The sequence below is a fragment of the Mytilus trossulus genome, chromosome 7 (assembly GCF_036588685.1).
Source record: "Mytilus trossulus isolate FHL-02 chromosome 7, PNRI_Mtr1.1.1.hap1, whole genome shotgun sequence".
NCBI lineage: Eukaryota > Metazoa > Mollusca > Bivalvia > Mytilida > Mytilidae > Mytilus > Mytilus trossulus.
In genome coordinates, this window is record NC_086379.1 from 70,297,653 (window position 1) to 70,321,295 (window position 23,643).

At 31.5% G+C, this 23,643-nt stretch overlaps 3 protein-coding genes across 3 annotated transcripts; all 3 read left to right on the top strand.

Moving 5' to 3' along the window:
* Positions 1-4,001: 4,001 nt before the first annotated feature.
* LOC134726634 (uncharacterized) lies at positions 4,002-8,168 on the top strand. The gene is made up of 7 exons (XM_063591046.1): positions 4,002-4,043; positions 4,408-4,557; positions 5,043-5,207; positions 6,267-6,404; positions 6,691-6,793; positions 7,801-8,021; positions 8,148-8,168. The coding sequence occupies exons 1-7, from the start codon at positions 4,002-4,004 to the stop codon at positions 8,166-8,168; spliced, it is 840 nt and encodes a 279-aa protein (XP_063447116.1).
* Positions 8,169-10,100: 1,932 nt separating this feature from the next.
* LOC134726635 (polycystin-1-like protein 2) lies at positions 10,101-14,791 on the top strand. Its single transcript, XM_063591047.1, has 5 exons — positions 10,101-10,335; positions 10,722-10,861; positions 12,442-12,675; positions 13,941-14,129; positions 14,774-14,791. Exons 1-5 carry the CDS (start codon positions 10,101-10,103, stop codon positions 14,789-14,791), a joined length of 816 nt encoding a protein of 271 aa, XP_063447117.1.
* A 205-nt stretch (positions 14,792-14,996) lies between these two features.
* On the top strand, positions 14,997-23,113 carry LOC134725711 (polycystin-1-like protein 2). Its single transcript, XM_063589742.1, has 6 exons — positions 14,997-15,151; positions 15,883-16,573; positions 17,536-17,665; positions 18,335-18,588; positions 19,208-19,382; positions 21,649-23,113. Exons 1-6 carry the CDS (start codon positions 15,024-15,026, stop codon positions 23,049-23,051), a joined length of 2,781 nt encoding a protein of 926 aa, XP_063445812.1. The 5' UTR covers positions 14,997-15,023; the 3' UTR covers positions 23,052-23,113.
* The last annotated feature ends 530 nt before the right edge of the window (positions 23,114-23,643 follow it).

Consider the following 23,643-nt stretch of genomic DNA (forward strand, 5'->3'; position numbering starts at 1 on the left):
GCCGCGAAGTTGACTGGAAAGGGTAAAACTCGAAATAAAGTATTCGTGAAAATAAGTTGGTTTACAGTATTCTGAAGTTCAAATATTCACTCTGGTTAATTAAATGTAAAATAATAAGGTCACATTTTAGGAACAGTTTACGAACTTGATAATCCGACAATTTGAACATATCTGCAGTCATCTGTGAAGGATTTATATATATCTTTGGTTAATAGCTTCTGTGTAAGTATCAATCCTTTATCAAGGAAAACATGATAGGAAATGTCAGGTTTAAAGGAAACAAAGATTTCAGCCTGACTAAATTGGCGATAGTTTAGCAAACAAAAAGAAAGAATATCAGAATATTTTTAGTTTCAATTAGTAATTAATTTCCCTTATGGAATTGTAGATATCAGGTCCAGGATTGACAAATCTTTTGTAGATACAAGTGAAACTGCATAAAGGAAACTTATTTTTGACAAACAAGCTACGACAAACATTTATTTACCTATGTCAGATGCTAGTAAAACTATGTGAAGACATAACATCTTTGACATCCATACCTTGTTACGGTTAGCACATGATAAACTCCTATAAATTCAGCTCTGACATATATAGTACTGTAGTAACGATTAACTTAAAATTAATTTTTCAAAACCCTTGTCTGATTGTATGAAAAATGATCTGATATCTAAACTGTCATTACATAAACAAAAACTGAACTATTTTAGATGCAGGTTGAACTGTATGAAGAAAACAGCACTGACATCTATACTATCATTGCGAGCTACTTGTTCTGCATGTTCATTCCAGCAACAGAAAGGAAACAAATTTTGGTGGAATGTTAAAAATTTTGATCTTTACAGTAAAACATCTTCAAACAATAGTAACTGGCAATCCTGGATGTTATCTGGTAATATGAATTCTCGGTATCGTATTTCTCATTGTTCACATTTGCCACGCTTCCTTTACTTTTTAAATGTCTTATACATGTATATTGGTACTTTTACCACATCTTCTTGTATCTCTCTATATGCCAATTGTTTTTCTAATAGTATCAAAAATGTAAAATAATAAAAATACCGAACTCTTAGGAAATTTCAAAACGAAAAGTCCATTATCAAAAGACAATCTGAAAAGTCGAAACACATCAAACAAACTGCCATTTTGCTGAAAAGGTAAATGCATTTTCGTATTTGGAAAATTGTGGATTAAATCTGTTTTTTGAAAGTACCTAAACTTCTCTCTTGTATGATTGTTGCATACAATTTTAATTATGTTGACAACAATACATAGACATAAAAGGGAACAGCAGTCACCATTGTGTTTTAAACTTAATCCCTATGAAAACAAGCAACCATGTCAACAAATAACAACAGAAAGAGATCCAAAAGAAATCAAACGCACATAAGTCAAATACCAAATGGCATATATACACGCTATAGACAACGTCTGCGAGTGGACTGTAAGTTCTCGACGATATCAGCAGCTTAGTATCCAGTATGTCAGTACGGGAATATAATAAAGGCAACAGTAGTTACCGCTGTTCGAAACTCATAAATCGATTGATATTAAAACCAAATCCGGTTTACAAACTAAAACTGAGGGAAACACATCAATTCTAATAAGAGAAAAACGACACAACATTAAAATGTAACACACACAGAAACGAACTATAATAAAGTATTAAAACTGTTGTACTCGGACATCACGGAAGGTACATTTTTTTTAACTAAATGAGCATCTGGTGCAGAAATAAGTCAACAGAAGTAAAATTGGTTACGTGATTGTTTATCCATCTCATACAATTAATAGAATCGCCTTGTTTACAGAAAATATATTCAACATAGTCTATTAAATATCTTTCGTTTATAATGTTAGAATTTCGCTTACTTATTTATACAATAATCACATGTACACCAAATACATTAAATCAGGACATACGACAACGAGTGGCTATGTTCTAGAGTAGGAACAAGCAAATGACAGGGCGGCAGAGTTGAACATACTAGCAGATATATATATAAGAACATACAAATAATCACTAACACAGCTCTATATCAACGTTGAAAAGAACAACAATAAACACGATATAATACATTTCAATATCTTTTTTTTGCCGTTTACAATCTGAGCGCATTCATGAAATGATGTTAAGCAGTATAACAGATACGGCTATGCTAAGTTTTTTCAAATATTTTCAGAGTTGAATACAAACGAGTTTGTAATAAAAGCAAATGTTTTTAATGAGAGTACAGGGTACCTTATAGAGGGTTTTATGGAGCTAGCATCAGGAGCGATTAGTACCAGTGTTTGGGTTGTCACGACCAATATACTACCTTATGGCGGATCATGTGAAGTATTGGATGCAGATTGGGGTAAGGCACTCCAAAGATTAAACCCCACATTCTGTTGATTGAATATAGCACGTATTTTACACTTGTTATTTAATAGAAAACAATCGTTATGTGTAGAATAACTTAAAAAATTAACAGGAATACCCCTTATTATCGCTATTTAATGACATCTTTCTTTAAACTTAATAAAGTATAATTTTCTATATGAAATATGAAATTTCGCTAACAACTAAGATTCAAAATGCCGTTGTCAATGAAATTAACAACGTCGTCATGGGTAAAAAAGCGATAAATAGACTATCATCGGCCACCTCAACTCGAAAGCTTTTCTCATCGGCTCAAGCGGGAAAATCAATCTTGTAGAGATGACCAACAATAATCTATAAGTATCATGTATATAATTTAAAGTCAGTTATATGAACAGTGAATTTCATTTTATTGCAACGTATTGACTTTATAAACAAATTCTTCAGTCTTACATTGGTTAAATCAAATCTTGTGTGATATGAATAGGGTTGAAAATAATGGAGAGAATAGATAAAGGATTTACTGAAATTACTGCTGTAGTTTCCATATCTTTTTACTCCTTTTTTTATTTAGGGGAAAAGAAAGTTAGTACCGACGGATGGAATGACGAAGGTTTCAGAAGTTCTACCGACTCAAACTTTGACTGGAAAGAACAGTTAAACTTTAGAATTGTACAGCTGGCATCAGAAGGAAAAGAAACTCTACTGTATTACGGGTGTAGGTGCCATTTGTTTTATTTTACAAATAATTAAAGGGTAGATCATGTCAGTGCCTTATACATCTAGTAACTGATAACTAGTCAATATTTTTTCTTTCTTGTCAAAGACACAATTCAGGTGAGTTTCTATTGAAAGATGGATAATAGTCTGTAGTAACTACACTCAACCTCTTTCAATTTTAATACTGTTTGTTTAATATTCATAAAATCCACATCATGAACACATCAATTTTCAAAACATGATATAGATTTATCAAGTGCCACATTTGCCGTCACAGCTATTTTGTCAGTTTATTTTCGATTTATGAGTTTGACTGCCCCTCTTTTATAAAGGTTCATGTCAAAGATAAAACAATACAACAAAACCCCCAAAAATAAGAGGGGACTTGAGGTGGGATCGGAAACTTTACACTACATCTAATCAACAAAAGGTTAACCCTGCAAACTTCTAACATGGTTTCTGCATAAAAAAATACTCAATTATATATTAACTGTAGAATTGCACATGGTGTAGTATAATTAGTATCGCCAATATTATTGCTGCATTAAAAGTTTGGAAAATAATGTGATTATATACAATAGGTGTTTTTTTTATTTGCCAATCACGGCGCCTGAAATGAGCAGAATAGTTACAATATAATTTTTAAACATAATATAAAGTATATGAAAAATAGGTTAAACAAAGCACAGAATATGATTAATTTTGATATAATTTAATAATAAATATTAAGTAAATGAAATAAGAAATTTGTAATAATAAAAAAATATATAAATATATTTTCTTTCTTTTTAGCGGAAGAAAATAACTATATAAGAATTAACCCTGGTTCAGAAGTAGACGATTACAATGTTACAATAAAGGCACACATCTACGATATATTTATGGACTATGCAGAATGTACAATACACGTGGGTCCGGTATGAATATTATATCTAGATTTGAATGTCAAAATAACCATGAGGTGATACGTAGATTTATGATTTGCCAAGACCATGATGAGGTTTTTGACTCAAAAACTCCATCCAAATTATGAAAAATAAGTATAAAATGTATATGCAGGAGAAAATAAGAACGAATTAATTTTAAAGGAGCTTGTTTCAAATTACAGGTATGCAAATTGATATTCATATAAATTAGAATATTTGATGTTTAAAAAAGTATATTTACAGCATGTTTGAAATTTGAAGATATACTTAAGTTTAATTTTCATATTTGCTACTGAAATTATGTTTCGAACCAAAGCAGCGTTGCAAAGCATTTATTGCTTACAATTATTGCCATGTCTAATAAAATGATTACTTATTTTATAATATTTTATATTTCAGATACTACCCAGTTATATAACTGACGATGAAATCAGTGTGTCTCAATATCTCAAGTCTTCGTCTGATAACATTGAGTATTACTGGGAGATTGGAAACGTCAAACAGGTGGCTTTGAATACAGAAGTAGCTGCAACACCTATCAAGGATTTGGTAAAATAACATAATTGACTTCTTAATATTGGGTTTCCGAAGCTACTTCAAAAACAAAATTCACAACTCAAAAAAGAAACATGTAGATTGAAAATTTGATTAGTTTCAGAACAGACACATTAACATGTTACGGCGAATGAATTTGCTGATTTCTTTGATTCATCTTTTAAGCCGATCAGTGGAATAAAGAAAAGATCCAGCTAGTTCTTTTGTTTCAGTTGGCATTATTTGATCCGAAAAAGTACTATTTTTGTTGACGTTATTGTGAAAGTCGTTTTATTTTTTTCAATTCGAGCGTCACTATTACGTCTTTTCTAGACGAAACGCACATCTGGTGTAATCCTTGTATCTATTAAGAGTTTATTTACCATCAACAGTTATTTTGTTGGCGTCTTTGATCGATTTATTTGTATGTTTGTTCATCAGTTGTGTTATATGTCTAGATGTTTAGGTCCATTGCAATAACATATTTTCTTTCTTTTAAGACTTCAAATGCCACTGTTGTTGATACTAGTCCAGCTGAATGGGTAAATATTGGTATTGAAACAAATGCTAATGGTTCTCAAGTAAAGCAAACTTTTGATGAACTATGGGAAATGTACCTAAATCCTGACTATAAAGATGATTCAGCACAAATTGAAATAATACAGGTATTATATAAGTATTACTTTTTATAAAAACATGCGCGCGTTCAATAACATTGAAATAGTTTTTACAGACCCACATGTATTAAATCTTTAAGCAGTTTCATTTTTGAAAATAACAGTATACTATTGATGAAAAAAAAATACCTGCGGAATATACTGTCAACAGGAAAACTCCGCGGCAATTCATTTTCGCTTTTTTCGCGGTAAGAATTATGACGCGAAAATAAAACGACGGCAAACATTTCAAGAAGATTCCCTTTATAAGATGAAAACCATACATGGACGTATATGATCGAACAAAGTGTGTCAAAAACCACAGTATAAGACCGATTTTATAAACGACAGAATTATACCTCAAATCGTAACTGTATTCCTAAATAAAATGCATTGTGAGAAATCATTATTTTAACTCCAGTTAATGATATACGCGGAAGACACGTCCAGCAAGTGAATATTGTTATGTAAACAACACTTGTTGATATATTAAAATGACACCTATCTTTCAGTTTTTAAGTATAACAGTGTTAAATCTGCTTCACCGATTAATCAGATAAAAAGATCAACTAGCTAGCATTAATCCTGAGAGCATTATAGTGTAGTTCACTCTTAGTTAGAGATCTTCTATTCAGTTATTGTATATATATTTGTACGAGAAAACGTGACACAACAGTTAAGTTGCTTTAACATTAATGAACAGAAAACAAGTATTTCTTGTTGATTTTATCACTTGATTCATGACAAATGAAAAGCTGTTCACTTTCTAAATAGTATTTGAAAATATTTATATAGGTCACAGGGAAACCGCACATTCAAAATGGTGCGAATGTAGATTGTGTTAACGAATCGCCAAATAAAGACGGCGCGACAAGTTCCTGTTTTACAGTTTGTTATTGAGACAGTGACCCAAGGACTTTTACTTATTTCTATACTGTCTTCGTGTATACCATTTTGTCTCATACTGCAAGCTTTTTTTCGTTGAATACTATGAATATGTCGTACACACCTTGTACATAAAACTGAAACGTACACCAAATAAAGCAAAACTTTAATATTTCATTTCAGCAACTCACAAACTTCTCTAGTATATTAAGTAATGTCTCTGAATCTGTTGATGGCACATCTACTGTGAATTTAGACCAAGTTGCTCACAGTATTGGTACTGTACTAGATAACAAGAACTTTGCTAGTAATGAAACTGCGGTAAGTTATTTCAAAGTATAGGTAATAAAGATGTTTGATTTTCCAATAATATTCAATTATGAGCAACGTTACTTAAGTATATATAAAAATTGAAATGTTCATTGAAGGATAAAACATTAGGATTCTAATGATTGACTTTTATCTTCTTCGGCGGAATTTTAAAAAAAATCATGAACATCACACGAAAGAAATACCAGTAAATGAAAGCAAAGAGACATAGTTCCAAAATAACAATTATTATTTTACGATATACAGTGCATTTGACAACTACATTTTATATTTTCAGTCAAATGCGTTCAACGGAAATCTGGTCCTTTTGGAAAAGCTGGTGCTGCTAGCTAACAATGAGACTTATCCAAAATATGAGGACTATATTACTACTTGTGAAGGTGATATATCAGTGTTATTAAATTTAAATACCAGTATTCAATATAAGACTACATTATTTTTAAACATTATGTATAATATTGTATTGATGAAGTCCGAAGAAGCTTAATATAACACAAATTGCCTCACATAGATAATGACTTTGGAAATATGTTAAAGATGTCAACCGTTCAATGAAAGTTAAATCAAATGTTTTTGAACAGGACATTTTTAAATAAGTTTAAGGAAAACGGCAGTTTTAATAACGATTTAGTTTCCATATTACAATTCTCATAACCGGAGACATTAATTTCATTTCAAACACGAATGACTTGTTTTCTACCTCAGGAATAGATAACATTAACTGTACTTTGCAAAACTTTAAGAAATCTTTGGTCCTCAATGCTCTTCAACTTCGAGCTTTATTTGGCCCTTTTAACATTTGTCGATTGTCGAGCGTCACTGATGAATCTTTTGTAGACGAAACGCGCGTCTGGCGTAAATATAAAATTTTAATCCTGGTATCTTTGATGAGTTTATTAGAAATAAAATAAGTTACGGATGTCAATTTTTCTTGTTATATCCGATTTAAAGCTTCCTATTTTTTTATTATTGAAATTGAAGTTCGGTATTATATTTGAAAGAGGGACGAAAGATACCAAAGGGACAGTCAAACTCATTCATTTCAAAACAAACTGACAACGCCATGGCTAAAAATGAAAAAAGACAAACAGAAAAACAATAGTGCACATGACACAACATAGAAAACTAAAGAATAAACAGCACGAACCCCACCAAAAACTAGGGGTGATCCCAGGTGCTCCGGAAAGGTAAGCAGATCCTGCTTCACATGCGGCACCCGTCGTGTTGCTTATGTGAATTGTTCTCTATAAAAAGCAGGTGGAGTGCCAATGTTTGCTCCGTTATCAGTTAATATGTTTAACCAATGGTTTTATATATCTGAATTTGCTCTATTCTTATTGGCTCAATCCACAGTACGTTTGAACGCATATGTCACATTCTGTTATAGCCAGTTTAAGAGTACTGAACAATGCATTGGAGGCCATATTGCCTAAGATGTCAGTGGAAACACCAAGCCAGTTAGACATCTATTCAATAATGTCAGACATCTCTAGCAGACAAGAATTTACTGAACAGAATGATGCTGATCTGACTGCTGCGGAAAGAGGATTCATTGCTTCACAAATTGCTAGGAAGAATGAACTGGAAGTTGAAATAAAAAATGATGTAGTATGTTCAAAAGTATTTCTTAACTTTATGTTAGTAAACATTGTCAATAAAAAATTTTCAACATTTATATTTGGAATATACATGTCTAAAGTAAAACTATGTATACTATATTCTTATATATTTAAGGAAAAGAGAGGAAATTGGTAAAAATCTCAGAAATATTTAATCGAATAACGGCAAAGAAAATGAAAAAAAATGTATGATTTCAACATGATATAAAACAAACACATATCATTTTATTGTCTCATTGGAAATTTTTAGGTTAGGAACGAGGTCACGGTGTTGTTAAACAGTATTTCACATTTGGGAAAGATATTACAAATGTTGAACTATCGTAAACAAATGCCTGTATACACCCAAAGTGGTCATATTAATTCTACTGAAGACAAGAAGCTTATTGGTGATTTAATTCAGCATGGATTTCATCATAACAATGTAGAATTAGATTTTGTTGAATCGACGTCCACGTCAACGGATGAACAGAATATACAGGTACTTATCAATCTCATTTAATTTAAAAACGACATACTTCAAAGGAGTAGGTCCGGTAAGGGCCGATTTTGGCCTCAAATTTCAGGTTCATCTGACGAAAGATTATGACCACTTTCTGAACACTTAAGTGTCTATTTCATTTGAATCAATTAGTTTTTGTGAAAGATTTTCACAGATTTTGTCATTAAAAACGACCCGATTCAAGCTCAAATATGAAAATCTACCAAATATGCCGACAAATGTCCATTTTCAAATGGTTTTCGTCAAAAATGAAAGTGGCCGCATCTGTGTTCATCCTCAATCTTTATATATGTTACGTATTATCATAAAATACAACTTACATTTTAATATTAAGGATGAACACGAATGCGGCCACTTTCGTTTCACATGAAAACCGTCTAAAATTTAACTAAAATGATAGAATTATAAAGAGATTTCAGTAATTTAGCATGACTTAATGGTCCTAATACCTGATATAGGTGCATTGTATTGTCAAAAACAGCCCATATGTATGTAGCAGAAGCATTCTACTGTACAATAGATAACTAAAACTTTACAATTTAACAATTTTGTAAAACTGCTATATTTTGGGGCCAAAAAGGGGTCTTACAGGACCTACTCCTTTGGTAAATTGATAAGAAAGAATCAAATCAAGGTCAACATTATTACCTGTATCTCAAACAACCTCCGAGAGCATTGACAGAGCAGGAGTCTCCTGTTATGCACGCAATAATTATCATGTATATTTACACTACTAAAATAGAACTTTATTATCCAAATATTTTAAAACTTTGTAGAATCTTTCAGATGTAAAATGTCTATAATTCAATGATGTTATCATCCGCCATGATGAGAATAAATATAAAAGACAAAGAACTTCAAAATGATATAATAAAAAAGAAGATAATGTGTTATTGCCAATGAGACAAAATTACACCATTAGTGATAACGATAGATTATCATACATCTTATAACAATGAGGAAAGTCCATACCGCAAAGTCAGCTTTAAAAGGCCCCAAATTGACAGATGTAAATCAATTCAAACGAAAGTTGTAATCGACATTGCTGCAATAATTCTATCAATCAGTAAAACCTACATTTGTTACGATTAACATTTTGGAAAATAATAGCTTACATTTCGTCATTACACTTTTGAAATATACTTATTGATTACGTACTCGAACAATTTGATTGAAGGGTTATACAATAAAGTGGACTATAATCATGTGGAGTTTTTGCGGTAAAAAGAGTCCAAAGTTATTTTTGTGCCTACTATATCATTATCATAGAAATGTGTATCATTTTTGTTAAAGATTTGTATATTACTTTTGATTACATAGTAAATGATTAATTTTTTTTCATAGGTAACATTATATGATCATACGCCATTTTCCTGGGATAATGAATCAAAATACATAACATCTAAAACAGTAACTATATCAGTTGGTAATGATAACATAACTAACGCTGCTATACCATCCAAAATCAAGCTGCAAAATAATGATGTCCCCACAGCAAGGAAATCTATTCAAATTGCAATTCCAATTGATCAAAGTGAAGGGACATCACAGATGTTGCTGTACAAAATGTACTGGAAAACACCTTCAGACAACCTGATATTCAGTATCATGAATGCCGTGAATCACCTGAATCACACTTTTTATGTTCGGAGAAAGCATCCTCCAACAGACGACACTTATGATTGGATAAAACACATAGATCAAGGTGACTGGTTGACAAGTGACGAAATAAAAATCACCGTAGAAGGTGGACTATACACAGAACCCGCAAATGTCTATATTGGAGTTATTGTATATTTAGGTATGAATGCGTTTAGTTTAATATTTCAATTTTATATTCAAACAATTAAGGAAGAACAAACATTGAATGAAAGTCCAAAGAAGCAATCGGGTAGATATAAATCAACAAGATAGCATTGACCCATCAAATGGAGACGACTAAAATCAAGACCCAAAAAAACTAACATCCAACCGGTTATAAAATATATCAGAAAACCGAAGGTTGAACTAGGCGGTAAACTCTTGGAGAGACTGTTCAAATTATGGCTTTTGAAATAAATCGACCGAAATGACATAAACCACAAACTACTAGGTGCATTGAAAGGTAAAAACTTACAATTTCACGACAACTGGAACTATTTCATATTCTTAGTTTGTGATTTTATGAATTATATTTCTATGTTTTAGAGGCCTTATCGACAAATACTTCATTACGGAAACGACGATCTTTATCAACAACCATTGTAGAATATGAAATCACTGGCGCCACAACAGGTTGTAGGGTATGGGATACTACTAATGAAAAGTGGGATAAATCGTCATGTACAGTAAGTTATAATGCATATTATTTTTGTCATTAGAAAATCAATGAAACAATACAAAAGAGAACACGCATTATCTTGAGAGGAGGTTAATATACGGTATTGAAAAAATAATACATTATGCCATATTCATTGAATAAAACCATCAAGAATATGTCAAATACCAAGGCAAACAAAACTTTACGATAGTATTTTAGACAACTATTGACAGTGTCTTACATTTGTGGATTTTCTATAAAAATCTTGATTTATTTGCCACAAAGTCCTCTTTTTCCATTAAATGCAATAGCACAGTAAAAAATAATGCTTTGCATCAAGTTTCCCCTTGGAATATGTACAAAATGGCCTATCTCTATTATTCATTATATCTGTAGTTTTGATACAATTGAAGTTTGAAAAGTTCGTACAAAAATGGCTACAGAAGGGTACATAAACCTTAAGGCAATGGTAGCGGTTGATGTATGTGTGTACAATCTATTCTTGGTGTGAGCCAGGGCTACGTGTTGAAGGCCGAACATCGACCCATAATGGTTTAAATTATTATTTGGATGGAGAGTTGTCTCATTGACACTCATACCACTCATACCACATCTTCCTATATTTATACATGTTTTAGTCATATATTAGACCGTTGTTTTCCTACTGAGAATTGTTTAACATTTGTTTTGAGTGGACGCCCATAACTTATGTAATATATATATTTACAGATATACGTTGACAAATTTGTTTTTTTTGTTTGTTTTCCTGAATGTTGATAAGGAACCTATGGTATAGCAGTTAAAATCCACGTCATGTTTATACTAGATAAATCATTTACAAGTATTAAACATGCCTTTAAAAATAGTACAGATCCAAAGATGGTCATACGAGGAGCGAAGTACATAATATGATACAAATAAAAAAATAGCTGTAATACCGTTCCTATGTTGGTAGTTTAATCATCGTTCAATTTAAACCTGCGATAAGGAGTAGGTCCGGTAAGGACCGATTTTTTGCCTCAAATTTCAGGTTCATCTATTGAAAGTTTTCGGGCACTTTTTAAACACTTAAGTGTCTATTTCAATTGATTCGTTTAGATTGTGTGAAAGATTTAAACGGATTTAGTCATTAAAAATGCTCTAATTCAAGCTTAAATATGAAAAATCTATCAAATATGCAAAAAAGCGTCAATTTTCAGATGGTTTTTGTCCAAAATAAAAGTGGCCGTATCCGTGTTCATCCTCAACCTTTATATATGTTTTGTATTATCATCAAATACAACTTACATTTTAATAGTATGAATGAACACGAACGCGGTCACTTTCATTTTAGACGTAAGCCGTCTAAATTTTACCAAAATGCTAACTTTTGAAGATTTCAGTATTTTAACATAACTTAATGATGCTAGAACACGATATGTGTGCATTGTATTGTCAAAAACGGCCTATATTTATGTAGCAGAAGCATTTTACTTTCCAAATTATAGCTTAAATATAACATTTTGACAATTTTCTAAAACTGCTTTATTTTGGGGCCAAAAAGGGGTCTTACTGAACCTTCTCCTTTGCATGTTTTCAATTTAATAAACAATTTGGTTTTTATTTCAGGTTTCGTCATCGTCGACAATTAATGAGACTGTATGTGAATGCTCCAATCCACCAGGAAACAGTTTCGCCTCAACGTTTTACGTTCCACCAAACACCATTGACTTTGGAAGTGTTTTCAACAAATTTGATCTAAAAAATAATGCGGCAGTGTTTGCAACTGTATTATCTCTCGTTATGATTTACCTTTTGATTTGTGTATGGGCATTTCGGCAAGACAGAAGAGATCATTTGAGGGTATTTTAAGTTCAGACAGATGTTTGCAGAAGATTTTTGTTGAACTTTTAAATTATAAGAAATTGATCACATAATTTTGAACTTAATCGAAGAAATGAGCTACGTAGAAATGAAAGAAATATATGAAAAAAATATGTCCTGTTTTGTCCTTTAATATCAATTATCTATACCCCGTATAAATGTAAAGCCAACTTAGGTTTCACGTTAATCAACAAAAATAACACTGAATGAAAATAGTTGCATTTGAAGTGATTTGTTTTTAATTGCCACCATTCGGAACGTTTAAATCCAATATTTCATATGATTTACAAGGAAAAAGTGTATTGCTTTTTTGTTTTGCTGAGGTTCAGAGAAGAAAGTATAACATATAAACGCTTGAATAAATATAAGGAGATGTTGTATATGACTTCCCTTGAGGTCAAATAAAGTGGATGTACGCAATTACAAGCAATGGTACGTCCTTCAATAATGAGAAAACACATATCAAATAATCGGCTCAAAGACCCGACATATCAAATGTAAAACAATTCAAACGAAAAAAACTAACGGAATATTTCAGAAATATGACATGCAGAAACCAACGACAACCAATTAACTACACACATTTTGTCTTAGAATAGGCGCATAGCCCCAACCCTTGAGGATAAATGACTAGTCTTTAACATGTTTGTAGACACCAATCCTTCCAAAACTTGGGGCAGAGGTTAAACAGCTCAACACAAACAAAAAACATCGAAAACAAATAACGAGTAGGAGAAACGATAAAAAAGAAGACACACACTAGGAAACCACAAGCCACTCTTTTACAGAATATTGAATTGGGACAGGGAGACCACTATTGTGAATTAGTAGTTAAACACTAGTTATATAATGTTTAAATCGGTTATAGATTAAAAAGAGGCAAATCAATTTCAAATATACCCAAAAGAGAGGCAAAATATACCAGAGGGACTGTCAAACTCATAGAACAAAAACATGCTGACAACGCCATGGCTAAAATGAAAAAGACAAACAGACAAATTATAGTAATAGGGAGCCGTATAAACTCTCCAGGATACATGCATCACCAACATGCAAGATCAGTAGCATATAGATTTCGAGAATAAGAGTTACTCCGATTCTTTTAATAGATTGAATTTGAATTGCCAAAAAATCCGTATAATTAATTGAAATGACTGAGATGAAATGTAAAGGAATTGTAATAGAACCAATTCAATCAAATTTTATTAATTCACAAGTTAAAATGTCTTTCATTTTTTATACAGTGGGCTTTATCTTACCTTATTGACAATGGACCATATGATGAATACCTCTACATTATAACTGTGTACACAGGTCTACATAGGAATGCAGGAACCAAGTCCAATGTTAATTTTCTCATAATTGATGGTGATCCAAAAACCAGGAAAACTGTCTCTTCTGAAATTCGAATCTTGGACGACGGAACAAATCAAGTTAGTTCAAGTCTTTTTTTCGTATTTTTTCTTTTTCATGTATAACTGTGCTTCTCTTCTCAGCTATAATTTTAATTTTATGAATTCACAATGTTTCGTTTGTTTGGTTTTATACATACAGTTTCGTACTACGAGACTTGAAGAGTCGAAATGGAGATGTTGAGATCTTAAATACTGTACTGTAATCGTTTGGAACATGTCATGTGGGTCTAATGTAACTGTGTTTTATTTTATTTGTTTGAACCAATATTATCAGATATGTTAGTATATCGATTGAGCTTTTGATAGTCTCAATAGTCGAAAGGATTTTAGGCTTTTATTAATATCTTTAGTTGATATGTCTTGTTTTCATGTGCTATAAATTTCTCTAGATTTTTTATTATATGTATTATTTTCTGTTAATTTCTTTATTGAATATTTTTGAATATTATTGAATATTATTCATTCATTTCATTGAACACGCAGTACTTGTTATTTTTCACGTACCTTTCATAATCCCCGCCTACCCATAATAAAATGTAATAGTTTTAACTGAAAAACATGACGTTTTGCCGATTCTATTTCTACATCATTGTCGCCGTTTTTTTGTTATCAGTAAACTATCTTAATTTATGACATTAAAAAACTATATTAATTTTCTTTAGTATCAAACCACTTGTTAGGATGGCAAAAATTAATAATAATTTTTACAGGGCATTGTGTTTTTTTTTATTTCATTTGAAAATTTATTGTTTTGCTGATTTTAGGGATTTTACCTTTCAAATACAACAAGGAGTCTAAAGTTAATAAATAGTCACGGTACATTTTTTTTACAATTGAAAATCAAAACACAATGTTTTGTATCTATTTCCCTTTATTTAGGATTTTGATGTTGGAAGCATAAGAAAATTTGTAATGAGTATGCCTAGAAAAATTAAAGATCCGTCTGTATTAAGGATTTGGCATGATAACAGTGGACAAGGACACGCTGCATCGTGGTACCTTAATAAGATAATATTGGATGATATACAAACAGACGAAAGGTAAATGTTACAAATTCTCAAGACTTCTGTCTGTATACATGATTCGGTATAATTATTTAAACAAAATAACAAAATTAAAATGAGAGGCATACGATTTAAGCTTAGATGATATTTATAGATAATCGTTGATTATCTCAACGATATTGCTTTTCTCGCTTAAGCCGGGAACGCGAAAGCGAGAAAGGTAATCGAGTTGAGATGACCAATGATAATCTGTTTATCGCTATTTTACCTATGACGACGTTGTCAATTTCATCTTAATTTCGTTAGCAACGCCACGTGCCTGCTTCGTTTCTTGCGATAATTTCCATCTCAAGCTAGTTGGATAATATGAAAAATTATCACATAAAAAGATCAAAGGAAAAATGCACAAAATAGTGATAAGGTATGTTATACTAACAATGTTTTCCACATTATTTATGTTATCTCGAGATTATCTTTCTTATCTCAACTTATAGGTATATGTATGGATGGTTGTCTCATTGGCACTCATACCATATCTTCTTATATCTAAATCCATTGAAGGCATGGATAATTTTGAAGAAAAAAAATAACACATGTTTCTCACAACAGAAGTGATGTCACAATATTATGAATATAAATGAAGGTTACAAATGTCAAGGTTCGTCGAAAATTTAAAGTGCATATCTGAAATATATATTTATATTACGATCATGAAAACCTACAAAACATTTTTCAAAATACTAAGTATTATGACTGTTATTTTATAGGTACCTCTTTATATGCAACCAATGGCTGTCATTGGATCACGATGATGGGTGCATAAGCTGTGCTATACCTGTAACCAATAGTGTAGATTCATTCAGATTTTCATTTCTGTTTTACGAGAAAACAAGAGAAAACACAGTGGATAAACATATGTGGCTCTCAGTAGCGGTCAGACCAGAAGACAGTAATTTTACGCGGCTGGAACGCCTGGCATGCTGTTTAACATTGTTATTTTTGACAATGATTTCGAACGCTATGTTTTATGGACAGGATACCGGAAGTAGAATATCAGTAGGACCTATAGAATTTTCTTTATCAGGAATATATATTTCATTCATTAGTGCGCTTATTGCTACGCCTCCAGTATTTCTGGTTGCATACATGTACAGAAATTCGAGTTGTCGAAAATTAAGTAAAAACAAGGCAATGCAGAATCAAAATGGGAAATCAGAACTTCCACTGAATTTACAAAATGACCAGCTAAGTGAAGATTTAACATTAAATGTCAGTGACGCATTTCTCCCATTCTGGTGTAGATATATTGCATGGTGTATTGTGACTACAGCTGTGCTTGTGTCTGGATTCTTTCTAATTCTCTACAGTATGGAGTGGGGAAAAAGCAAATCCGAGCAATGGCTGCTTTCCTTCTTTTTGTCGTTCTTCGAATCAATGTTTGTGGTGGATCCGCTGAAGGTATTAGTTAAGGTGGCTCATGGGTACAAAAATTTTAGCAAAAAATTAAACCTTTATTTTTTCATTACAAATTTATTTTTTATACACTATTAGTTGTCACTTTATGATATGGTACAAAAAACAACCCAAAAAATTGATTTGGTTTGGCCCCAGATGACTTTTAAAATTGAAAAAGCTGCAAATTATCTCCCTTTGGTGCGAAAATGCCATTTTTTTGCCTTAAATTTGAAATATCTTTTTTAACTCATCGGTGACCTATATTTTTTATTATTGTTTTCAAATAAGCTGTACATAAACTAAATAATTGTAAAATTAAAGCGATTTCTTATATTAGGTTCTTTTTTTATTTCGATATTTCCTCTTTTTCTCCTATTAGTTCAACAGAAAAAAAGGACATTAACAAAAATGTATGCCTCTTCCAGAGGCAGATTTTAGCTTAAATGAACGGTGACCCCATTTTTTTATTTCATTTTTCCTTTAAGTATATGATAGAGTTCATTTATGAAAAAATATAGGGAAATCCTATATTAGGAAAAAAAAATCATTTATACCCAGGAGCCCCCTTAACAATGTTTTTTTTTACGTTACAACCAAAGCTTCTTATTTGTAACGAATTTAAATTTAAATAGATTTTTTGTAAAAGCGAAAGACACACGGAACCGATTCAATATCTATATTTTGGAAAGACATGTCTTTTATGCTTTCTTTCAAGGGACGTGGGTAAAATTATTATTTTAGCTCAAACGTTCAGAAGTTAAAACCTGAAAAGAGATTTGTTTATGCAATACTAAAATAACATGTTATATGTTGATGTATCTTTTAATCGCTATTATGAATTTACCTTGATCAGGAACACCCAACCATTAAAGATTTAGAAGCCACGAATGGAAATATTCTTGCGGATATACATTTCAACTCTTATTTGTCTGAATGTTAAAATTTATATGATTGTTTATTTATAGATTTTAGTTATATCAGTCTTGTTTTCCTGGATTTTTAAAAGTCACAGAGAAAAATACGTTAAATACGATAGAGAAAAAGTTTTGTTTGAAACTAAACGACACGCATGTACACCAGTGACATATCTTTTAGGTAATATATATAAATTCGTATTTTTTTCGTATATAATGTATTTGGTGATTTCGCTATTGTAATGACTGTGTAAAGTAAAACTTTAAAAGCTGGCTTTAGAAAAAACTAACGGACGAAATTTATAATATATATATATCAAACAATGCACAAATTTGCGGTAAACAACAGTTATACTCATAATTGTTCACTACTTGTGTAAATATGCCTCTATTTGAAATTAAACGCTAAGTTGTATGTGTATGGCAAGCTCGATACAAGGAGATTGATTCATACATATTAATATTGTGAGTCCATTTAGATAATGTAACCATTTAAATGTTTAATCCTAACAAATAATAGAAATCGTTAACTGGAAGCATGTTGATTAAGTTATGATCAAAATTTCCTACTTGAAAAATCATCGAAATCTATAAAAAAAAATTGTTGTATAATATAGATATGAATTTAAAATAATAAAAATAAACAAATGACAGTTTGTAAAAGACAAAACTAAATAAACTTTATCTCAATATAGACTTGGATTCTTGTACTATTCAACAAGGACGTTCACTGCATCGAAAGTAATTATAAAAAGAGTATATTTCCAAATACAGTCCATTGTGTCTTTCTGTTGAATAACTAGGTCTATTCTATTCTAATCTTAATTTTTACTCCCTTTTCTTTTATTAGATTTATTCAAGAAGAACATTGTTCCCCTGCAATCAAAAGAAATTAAAAAAATGAAAGAAGAAAGAAAGAAACGACTTAAAAGCCAAGAGATGTTTATTGAACTAGTGTTGTATATGATATTCCTTGCTGTTTTGTATTGCGTCAGTTTTAGTAACAGAGATTCGACATGGTATAACATCAACCAACATCTCAACAGACAACTTGTAACACCAACCAATGTGTCAGTCGGAGATACGACAATTAGATATGACCAGGTATTGATGTTATGCCCCACCTACGATAGTAGAAGGGCATTATGTTTTCTGGTCTACGCGTCCGTTTGTTCGTCCGTCCGTTCGTCCGTCCAACCGTCCCCGTCTGTTCGTTTGTCCGTCCGTCCGTCTGTTCGTTCGTCCGTCTGTTCGTTCGTCCGTCTGTTTCACTTCAGGTTAAAGTTTTTGGTCAAGGTAGTTTTTGATAAAGTAGAAGTCCAATCAACTTGAAACTTAGTATACACGTTCTTTTTGATAAGATCATTCTAATTTTAATGCCAAATTAGAGAATGTATTCCAATTTCACGGTCCAGTAAACATAGAAAATGATAGTGCGAGTGGGGCATCCGTGTACATATTCTTGTTATACATTGTTATATAATACATTTGATCATTCATGGGTTACTTTAAACAATGGGTTGCACGTTAAGTTCCCTTTATTTAGTTAAAATATGTTTTAATTCGTACAGACAATACTAATTTAAAATTCACAATTTATAAAGTGTTAGTTACTTGGAAGATAAAATATATCTTAGTTTAGCCCAACAATGATGGCGAACAGCAGAGTTGAATTTAAATGTTTAATCTTTGATGACATTTAATGTGATGTGTTCGTTTTCAGGTGAAAACTACGTCTGATTTGTATTCCTGGCTCGATCAGACCCTCATCCCATTTCTGTTTCCACAAAACCGTGACAATGGATACGAACTTAATTCCAATGAGAGATTGTTTGTACAAGATCAAGTTAATTTTCGTGTAGGACCAATGAGACTTAGACAGGTTCGGGCAATTGAAGGTAAAAAATACTGTTAATTTACAAGAAATAATAGTTAAGGCAAGATACCTACTAACATTTTCCAAAATTATTAATTAATCAATTATTGATTTTTTTTACATCCAAGGCTATCAAATTAGTCATTCTTGTTGACTTAATATTAAAACCAGGCGTAATATCTTATTGAAGAGGGATGAAAGATACCAGATGGACAGTCAAACTCATAGATAAAAAAAAACTGACAACGTCATGGCTAAAAACAAAAAGACAAACAGACAAACAATAGCACATAAGATACAACAAAGAAAACTTAAAAATTGAGCAAGACAAACCATGCCAAACACTGGGTATGATCTCAGGTGCTCCGGAAGGTTAAGCAGATCCTGTTCCACATGTTGCACCCGTCATGTTGAAATCTTTATTGTAATATTTTAACTGATGAGAAAAACGCATATATAGAAATGAGTACCTAATTTTCCAAATATTAAACATACAAAAAAATTACAAAAGTAATTGGTTTTTTTTTCGAGAATCGAATCTGCAAATGTTGATACTTTAAAATTTAATTCATGGAGGGGAAGAGTTGGTTTAAAATATGTTTCAATTCTATCTTATAGAATGTAAAAAAAAAAAACACCACATAATCAACTGCATAAGTTCAAAAATTTCATGTCATCTTATCCTTAATTCTTGTTTTTATAATTAACTCTGACTACGAAGGTTATATACAATCAGTGTTTGCCCAAATTTTTAGGGTAATTTTGAAAGATGGTGAAAATACAAAAGTTAAATAAAACAAAATCATTTGTCGATAAACACAAAGATAAGATAAAATGACAAAACACTCTACATAACAATAAAGACAGAACAACATTAACAACAATAACAGAAGATATATGGTCTAAGGTGTTCCGGAATGACAATCAGTCTATTTGGAAAGCATACTCTTAGTACGCATGTCAACATTTTTTTGTCAACAGATATATTTTTCTTGTCGAACTATATCGGGTGCATAGCTTATATCTATTCCGTTGTATAGTATAAAACACAACGTTACGCTACACTCAATATGAGTAGACACATTAAAAATGTATCAGATGCAAATAAAACACGGAAAATCAAACATTTATATCAAAGGAGTGGTATTAGTTATATGAAAGTGCGGACATAGATACAGGAAGATGTCGTATGAGTGCCAATGAGACATCTCTCCATCCAAATAACAATTTATAAAAGTAAACCATTATAGGTTAATGTACGGCCTTCAACACGGAGCCTTGGCTCACACCGAACAACAAGCTATAAAGAGCCCCAACGTTACTAGTGTAAAACCATTCAAACGGGAAAACCAACGGTCTAATCTCTATAAAAAACGAGAGACGAGAAGCACGTTTAAATTTCATAAATAAACGACAACTACTATACGTCAGAATCCTGGCTTTAGACAGGTGCAAAAAATTGCAGCAGGATTAAACGTTTTGATAGTACCAAACCTTCGCCCTTTTTCTGAAACAATAGTATAACTTCACAACATAGAAAAACACACGATAAAATATCAATTGGAAGGCTTAACTCAATAAAAAAAGTGAATTAACACACTATAAACAAATAAATTTGATCAGCGATACCTGAATGCAAATACATAGTAAATAAAATGTTAGGGATAAATATTCAAGGCCCAAAAGCAAACAAAGCCTTAGCAAGACACCACCGCGAAATACTAAATAACCCTTCGAAAATAATCACGTTTGACAAAAAAAACTGTTTTCATATTATACACAGATAAATGAAAAATAACTTTGTTGTTTTAGGTATACTACTTCTGTATATCTAACATTTTCCAATAATTAGAAATTTCAAGAAATTTCTGTCAAATAAATACCTATTTTAACACTAGATACATATAGGGTGAATATCAACAATAAAACTATACAATTAGAGCTAGATTAAACTTCCCCATACAGATTCAAGGAGAATAATCTTGATGTTCATACAAATATAGTACACAGAAGTGAAAATTAGTAGATATTCCAAATAATCCAAGCTTGCATATATACAATATAAAATTGAAAAAAGACAATGGGGAATGTGTCAAAGAGACAACAACCCGATCCTAGAGGAGACATCAGCCGAAGGCCAGCAATGAGTTTTCAATGATCCATATTAATATAAATAACAAAAAAGCATTACAAATTGTACCAACAGGTCAAATTAACAAGAAAGTTCGATTTAAGAGTACTCGTAGTTAGTTGGATTATTTAATCACTATATGTTTTCTCCTTTATAGAACCATGTAAGACACGTTTATGGGAGAATTTAACTTGTTATAACAAGTATTCTATCAACCGAGAAGACGATCACAGCTACTGTGTTGGGTGGGAGTCACTTCCATGTGCTAGAGGTCAATCAGTTTACAATATAACGTTTGCTGCATGGAAGTTTGTGACGTCTGCGGAGATCTGGGGACTTCCGGTCAATGGGTTACATTCTTATTACAGTGGAGGGGGATATATAGCAGAATTTGTTGTCAATTTCAACATTTCACGATTAGTTCTAAGCGATTTACACAAGTACACCTGGATAGACCGTCAAACGAGAGCTATTTTTACCGAGTTTACCTTGTACAACGCCAATGATAATGTGTTTACCTATGTAACGTTCTTGATTGAATTCCCGGAAACTGGAGGCGTAATAACAAGTTATTCATTCCAACCGTTCAGGCCGTATCAGCATATAGGAAGTCTTGGTTTGTTTATTTTTATATGTGAATTAATTCTTTTGATTGGAATGGTGATATTTGCTGTAAGTAAAATTATATACATTCGCCGACATGGGAAAAGTTCATTCAGAGAATTATGGAACATTCTAGATGTTATGATCACCATTTTATTTTTTATCTGTAGTATAATGTATATCGGCAGATGGATAATGATCAATGTGGCGATGGATGAATTTGAGAAAAATAAAAACAAATTTGTAAACTTCAGTCACATAGCATCATGGGATGAGTTATTTAATGCTTTCCTGGCGTTCACAATAAGTCTGACAACATTCCGAATTATGAGAATTCTTAGCTACAATGACAGAATAAATCAACTAGGAACTGTACTTTCCAATGTTGGTCGAGATTTGTGTGGATGTTTTATTATGTTTTTCCTTGTTTATTCAGCATTTATTATATCTGGACATCTGTTATTCGGCCGGCATTTAGAAACATATAAAAATTTGTTTGTGTCATCGACAACTTTAGTCAATGCTATAATTGGTAAAAATAGCATAAATGACTTGTTTTCAATTGAACCGATTGTTGGTAGGGTATACTATTTCTTTTTTGTATTATTTTTATTATGGATTTTAATGACTATGTTGAATGCTACATTGAATGTGGGTATTACATCAGTGCGGAACCAAGCAGTTCAATCACAATACGGTTTAATAAATCTTTTATTGGCATTCTTCAGAGAAACTGTTGGATCCGTTATACCACATGGTAAAACAGAATCAAAACAAGCGAAAGAAAAGAACAATATGCGAGGTTATAAATTATATAAGGATACTCCTAAAGAAATAGAAATTATACGATCTATAACAGGAGCAACAAATAAAGAAACCATAAAAGAGACCAGAAATAAGGATACCAAGAAAGAGAAAATTAAAACGAAACTACGAAAACGACGAATTTATATGTAGTATATTGAAATTGATAACTTAAACATTTTTTTTATTTAAGCTTAAATTGATTACATAACAAGTATTTTATTCATTTTGAAATTGATAACATAACAAGTGTTTTATTTATGCTGAAATTCATATCATAAAAAATGTTTCATTCATTCATTAAAATTTTTCACATTTAAACAAGATTTGTTTTTCAAATATTTTATGTGCTGTTTTTGAAACCTTAGCATGCATATTTTTTTCATTTTCACCTCAGCAGAATGTGTATGTTATCATATGTAAAAATTGCTTCGTACCATTAACTTGGTTTTATAAGAAATAAAACACTCTCTTAGGAAAATGAAAGTGTTAGTAGGAAAAGTTTGTCCTTGTTATACTCTGCTGTGGACACAATGAAAATACATACATGTTATTACTCATCAAAAGTATTCGGCAAAAGAAACCCCATAAACGGTCAAAATGAAAAACAGAACGGTAAAGCTGTTAGAAACATCGTGCTAAATCTACCTAATAGTCTTGTTAGTATGGCAGTATAAATCTATACCAGTAATAATAGAAAACGTTTTTTCAACATTTTATGAATAGTTGATTATCAGAAAATTAG